Here is a 6,779-nt window from a genome sequence, read left to right as displayed (position 1 = left end):
ACAATATTCTGCTACTTCATGATGGTTTAAGGCTGTAGAACGGCTACCCTCAAGTCTTCCTAGATGTTTGCAGATAAGGGTGCTGGAGACATGGCTGGTAGAAGAGAGTCTCCATCTGATAAAGCGGTTTGTAATCAACTGGAAAACCACAGTTCAAGCAGAGAAGCACCTCAATGCAGAGGACTTACGAAGGAAGTAGTTCCCAATGAAACACCATCACCTTCTGCTTGCCCAGTGGCTAACACTGGAGCAACGAATTCCTGCATCACTAGGAGATGATTTATTAGTCACAAAAGTTGTGTTATATTTTTATTGTCTTCACAGGTAAATCAGGCCAGCAAGACATCCGTAATCATACACACAAAATATTTATCAAAACAATTAACATTACAAATCTCCTTTTAAAATAATTTATTTCACTGATTTCTTTTTAAATGGTACTGTCTTACAACATACATTATTCAACAAAGATGTGCTGAACAGACTCTAAAATAAGAAACACTTAAATTAAGCAATTGTCTCCGATTAGAACTTCCATTTCACCCACATCCTAACTTGTAAACGTTTGCTGGAATACGTTTCTGTTGTAGGCTTGATTTTTGTGCTTACAAAAACAGCATCAAGTTTCCAAATGTTGAAAAGAAAAAGTTATTGTACGATAAGTCTGCGTTCAGTTCAACATACAAGGCAACCAAATGATTCTGTCATTAACGTTAGCATCATGTATATTTTAGTTCACTGCACTAACATTTAAACTAAAACTTCAAACCACATAATCTTTTAAGTGACTAACATTTAAAAGGCAAGCAGTAATATCCTGAAAGCTTACAAAGGACATCAGCACACAGCTAAGATGGGATATCATTCGACAAAGGCTGCGGATGTGTGTATGGCTGCTTCTTTTTGTACGAAGCCCACCTGCAGACGGGGCAGCAGTGTCGCCCGCCGGCCAGCCACATCACGATGCAATTCTGGTGGAACACGTGGCCGCACGGCAAGCCCATCAGCAGACAACCATTTGCAAAATTTTCTAGACACACAACGCATTCTGTACAGTGCAACATCTCGGAGGGCCAGGCTGACCAGTCTGGCTCCATGTCACCTGCGGTGCTGTACGAGCCGTATGATCTCGCTTTCCGTTCATACGGCTCGTGATGACAATATTTATGGGCACACGAACAGGTCTCAACACCACACCGAGGCTCTCCTTCACTGCGCCTAGGAAACGTGTTTAGCTCATCGTCCTCCGAGACTTCTTTTTCACTACTGAAGACCTCTTTGTTTTCACTGTCAGAGTCACTTTCACTGTCTTGGAAGGTTTCCAGCATTTCCTCATCAGAATGGACGCCAAGGCATTTAAACCTCCACATCGGTAAGTTTTTTATATAATCGGTTGGTATCAGAGGGTGAAGCCAGAGATCGGGGAAGGCCAACCGCTCTAAGAACAAATCTGGGTCTTCATCCCAATCTGAGTCAAAAGGAAAGTGTTGAAAAGAAGCAATAGGATGAAACAAGTAGCTGGTGTACCAGTCCCACAGGCTTGACAGCCACTCCAGATTATTAACATTTACTTCATCGGTGTTGTTATTGCGTCTTCTTTTCTTCTCAAAGTAATCAATTAGTAGACCATGACCAAGGTACGTGCTGAGGAAGAGGGCTGGATGTGAAGAGTAGAACATCCAATCTGCTCTTACCCAAGAAGCCAAAGTAGTTGTGTTAGAGTACCTGAAGAGTTTTAAACTGTACTCATAAAAGCTGTCTAAGTAGGGTAGTTGCAAAAAACCTAACACAGGTAGCCAGGAAATAATTAGTAGCGAATTATACGTCCCTAAAGTGCTTATAAGAACCACAAAACGCTTTATAGTAGCGCCTTGTGTGATAAACAGGTCCATCCAAGCCATCAGATTAACCAAAACTAAGCTTAAAACAAATAAATCGTTAACTTCTGGTTGTAAGGAGCGCAAAAAGGAATCCATGGCACGTAGTGATATAAATTCACCAGTGTTATTTCCATACCTGTAAATCCCCTCAGGAGTCCTGAGTATGTACGATGGTGTCTTGTAGATACCAATTTCTGCCATGTAGCTTCTATTGTCCCAGTTTTCTACGTTCACAAAAATAAACTCTACTCTTCCAGTAAACTTTACGCTTAGTGCAGAGAAGAATGCCGGAGGCTGGTCGAGGTTGGCAAACAGGTATATTTTCACACGGTACTGGTCACTTTTGTTCCATTCTTCTTTTAAATGTTCTGAGTTGTAGATGGTTTTAATCCGAGAAGCAGCATGGGCTGTGATCCATTTGAAAATGTGCTCCACTTCAATTTTGCGCCCACTGTATTCCTTAAGCATTACTTTTCCCTTGGAGGTACTGGTTTGTGGAACCGACATAATAAGGGTGGATTTCAGCCAACCCCTCCTCCTGCAGTATCTACAAAGAAAATGGCAGATTAGATTACAGAGTTTCATACCCCTGGAGCTGCAGTCATTAAATTTCTGTTAGGAGCCCAAAAATGAGATGTATGTAAAGATTCCCAGGTGCTCAGCATAACAGTAGGAAATATGGGCACCCAGTATTCTCTGGCAAAGTGTATTTATTCTTACAATACATTTCTTATCTGTCTTACAAATGTAGAGATAGGTATTAATAAAACAGAAAGAGGAATAGTGTTAATTTTCATGGGTCACTATAGTAAACGAGGCCATACAGTCATTCATGCTTTGTAATTGCATTCGAAAAATAAGCAAGCTGACTCTTCACTATAAAGCTTTAGTATTAGAAGCTATTTTTTCTCGGCCTTCCAGCCAAGAAGATAACCACTAGAGTGTAACTCAATGTCCCACAGCTTTCCCGAGCCTGCAGATAACTTTCCCAGTTACGCTTCCCCAGATGCTTCCTTCCATCCTAGTTTTACCAAGCAGCAGTGGGGTGAAGTTAACAAGACATTGGTCTGTTCGCAGTTGCTTTAATGAAGGTGACAAGTGTCCACTTCCTACTGGGGCCATTTTGGAAGGATGCAGACAGGCGAAGAGGTGTGGCGAGAGAGCTTGCCACAAAACCAGCGGGGAAGGAAGCAGACACATGCTGCCAGAGGGTTTCGGCTAAAGAATACCCCCACTGTCTGGCAGGCAGAGTGCTGAGATGGGATGAACTCCAAAGCCATATCTAAAAGAAGAGGCTCTTCAAGGCTGATGCCTGAGTCGTGGTCCAGACCCCAGTAGCTATGAGACAAGTCTGATGACTCAGAAGATCCCCTTCTCTCCTGCCTCTTTCCTACCAGCATCACTATGCCACCCAATTTATCTAGTCCTCCTTTTAGGAAATGTCTGGAAAGTTTCAACAATCAAAACATTACACAGCCAACAGGCGTGCAAACTGCCGCCGAGAACCCTGCAGTTGAAATAGGGGCCATCAGCCTCATTCACTAGCCATCTTACCTACAGCCTCGCTGGTTTTGGTCTATCAACATATATTTAGACAATTACAACTCCCTATCTCAGGAATCTGAATGTAACATTTTTAGAAGGAGCCATAAGATATTACCCTACTAATAAAGGTATCCTGACTACTGTAGCGTGCAGTGTTCTTCCAAATGTCAGTTGCAACCTGATGAAAACTATTCACAATGGTTTACTCAACAAAACATTTCCCGTATTAGGAAAAAACTAATTAATTTAAAACACAGTATTTGATCATAACATTAAGACTAGTTAGGAGCTATGCAAAGAGAAACACTGCCCAATTTTTAAGATGTTTAAATAACAGGTTTTTGATTATACAAGATTATTTTGCATAAGCACTACAAAGTCTAAGAATTTTCTCTTATGATTAACTTTGAGATTTCTGTAAACACTTAGGACTTAAGCTGATGTGCATATCCATACATGCCACTGGAATTCTAGACAAAGTTGCCTGTCATGTGAAGCAAATGTTTCCAACAAAATGTTCAAAAAAAATTCTTTTTACAGCAGCATAGAATTATTAACAGCTTCTTTGGCTCTGCTCTTCTTCCTTGTTTGAAATAATACGCAAACAACAGTGAATCTTGCATAGCACACTGTATGTTGTCAAAGGGTGTGTGCAAGTTTATGTACAAACATATACACATTTATCAGGGAACAGGATTTGTCAGTAATCCTGGGAAACGGGCACTGTTTGCAAGGTTCATGCTAACCTGTGTTTCTCCTTTCCAGATGGCAATATAACAACTCTACAACTGATACAGTTCTTTCACATGGGCTATATATACTTGGCTGTGTCCTAAGCAAGCACAGTTCTTGTCCCCAAATGCCTGGACTGTAAGGCCAAACTCTGCTATTCATTCCCTTTCATCGCTGTATTAATGCTTTACATAGTGTAATCGTGTATTTCCCACATGATGCTTTAGGAAGGTGCAGATCGGTGTTCATGATGCAGATAAATAACGTAATGGAGAATTCTGAACAGATTTTAGTAAAGGTAAAAACAATAAAGCCACCTTCTGTCATAGCTACTTTTACAACACAGCAAGCCCTGTTGAGCCGAACACAGCTGAGCCTTTAGATATTCTTGGGATTTAGATAATCCTTTAAGAATATACCTGGGGTCACTGGAACAGTTAAAAGTGCCAGTACGTATGCCAAATCTTGATACTTTCTTCACCATTTTCTCCCAGTGGACTTTACCCACCAGTGGGCTTCTGTCGTTTGCTATGACCTATTGACAAAAGGAAATAATAATTTAGTATCACAGTAAGTTTGCTTCCTGAAATAAAGAGCAAATTTCAAGAAAACACAGATCTAGTCACCCTTGATACTGTTTTCTCTTTCTCTGAGAACATACGAGTAGGTATATACAACCAAGAATCACACTAAATGTCTCTGGAGAGTGAAGCTCTAAGACAGAAATGTAGTTTCTGCAGAAAGGCAAAAGCGCATCATCATTTTAAGTACCTGTTAAGATACTAAAATCAGTGATAGTTAACAAAAACCTTGGGAAAATAACAAAGCTATCATTAACCAGTTCATAGTAGGGAAGAAAGGAAGAAGGTGCAGCAGGTTTCTCTTTTTCACAGTAAAAAAGAACATTATTTTATTACAATTCTCCATGAAAAGTTACAACATACCAAAGAAATGTTGTCTCACAGCAAGTAAAATGAGTTGGAACGTATGTACCTGGTACCAGATTAGACTGCCAACAACCACTTCTAAGTGGTGGAAAGTAGTGATTAAACTCCCAGATAATGCCTAAAAACCTTAACTCCTTCCAGCTTTGCCAGTGACTCACTCTGCAACTTTACATGACTTTTCCACCAACTCCAATGTTCCATCTGCCATTTCAGGATGATAATTCATTGTGACGTATCTCAAGGTCTAATTTGTTCTAACCCAGTGCATTAAAGTAGTACTTCAGGTTACCTAGATGTAAGCTTCTGCAGACACAAATGACAAAGACTAAGCACTCATCCTCTGACTTAAAATTGTACAGGGAAGGAAAAAAGAAAAAAAAAAAAAAAGAAAAAGAAAAAGAAAAACCTGCCTGCCTGCATTTGACAGGTAATTTTGAATGACATGACTGATCATGCATTATTCCATGAGCTGTCGCATTTTCTATTTTAGAAATGCCTCACATGCTTCTGCAGGCTTACTGGCAACCACCTAAAATATATTTTTAAATTAAGTTTTGAAACTTCCATTTGTTAGGTATTTGTTTACCCGCCATTAAACTTCTCCCAGTCATTTTCTGACTTAATAACCTCAAATGTCAGCTTTCCTCTGGAAGTTTGGTTGTCACCATGATTAATAGTTCTCTATGTACAGGCTGAGGCACAGACCTCGAAAGCGTGTCTGGCCTTGAGACTCCAAAAAAAAAAATAAAATAAATCTGCTTTGTAGTAAGTAGCATCCTCTCAAAAACTTAAAGTAAGAGAACTCACTAAGCAGAACATTCTACATAGGGAAAAAAAGTTAAACTGAAGTTACAGATTACACTCTCATTCCACTGAGCCCAAAATGTTGAAATAAAACCAGAGATGAACATAAGAATCCTTCAAGTTATTCTCAAAACACACACATCACATAGAAAAGCCTTTTTGATTAGCTAAACATAACCTTCAAGCACCAAGACAACCAGCTGGGGAAATCTGCTGTATTATTGAGGCTTCTTTACATCACCCAATGTAACTGAAGCAATTAGTTTGGATATTTTAAACTTCTTCCTTTCACGTACTTCAACTAAAAGAGACCACATTCCTAAAGACACCTTAACGCCAGTATATCCTCAGAGCTATTATGGCAAGATAAATGCATCCATCATAGTAAGGAATTGCTACATTTTATTAGTAAGCATAAAAGTAAGTTTTACTGTCATCTGGCTGGTGGATTTTTTAATACCAGTTTAATTCCCTTCCTATGAAAACAAGTCTTTCCTCCTGGAGAAAGTTATTTATGCTGAAGGGCAATGACAGAACTAGCAGTTTGTATTTTTTAACCAGATAGAGAGAAGCCCACTATGGTTCTGCACACTGAAGCTTTGTAAAATTTCTTGGGCTCATGCTTTTTTATGTCATTATGGCAAAAAAGAAACAAAAAAACCAAACAAATAAACATGTCCATTGCAGCTGCTCCTTGCAGGCAACACCCACTTACTCCATTGGGAGTTCACCACACAGAGGCAAGGGTTTGTAATTTGGGAAGTAGCCATCATCTCCGTGGATGAGGGAGTCTGAGAAAATACTGCAGGTTAAGCAATCGCAGTGTAATTCAGTTTAAATTAAAGATAACTTGCAAACACTTGTAACAGAT

The 6,779-nt window shown here is 39.7% G+C and overlaps 1 protein-coding gene across 1 annotated transcript; it reads right to left on the bottom strand.

Annotated features, from left to right (window-relative positions):
• Nucleotides 1-396: 396 nt before the first annotated feature.
• RNF103 (ring finger protein 103) lies at nt 397-4,690 on the bottom strand. The gene is made up of 2 exons (XM_009706504.1): nt 4,577-4,690; nt 397-2,427 (listed from the first exon to the last, which is right to left on the bottom strand). Exons 1-2 carry the CDS (start codon nt 4,639-4,641, stop codon nt 849-851), a joined length of 1,644 nt encoding a protein of 547 aa, XP_009704806.1. The 5' UTR covers nt 4,642-4,690; the 3' UTR covers nt 397-848.
• Between the last annotated feature and the right edge of the window lie 2,089 nt (nt 4,691-6,779).

This window comes from Cariama cristata, unplaced genomic scaffold (genome assembly GCF_000690535.1).
Source record: "Cariama cristata isolate BGI_N322 unplaced genomic scaffold, ASM69053v1 scaffold8558, whole genome shotgun sequence".
Taxonomy (NCBI): Eukaryota; Metazoa; Chordata; class Aves; order Cariamiformes; family Cariamidae; genus Cariama; species Cariama cristata.
The sequence above is the reverse complement of the archived record's forward strand: the minus strand, read 5'-3'. Positions and strand labels throughout refer to the sequence as shown.

Excerpts from the sequence above, each read along its gene's own strand:
- RNF103 (XM_009706504.1), bottom strand. The coding sequence starts at position 4,641 with ATGGTGAAGAAAGTATCAAGATTTGGCATACGTACTGGCACTTTTAAC. Across the intron at positions 2,428-4,576 it reads AACTGTTCCAGTGACCCCAG|ATACTGCAGGAGGAGGGGTT; the intron begins GTATATTCTTAA and ends TTTTCTTTGTAG.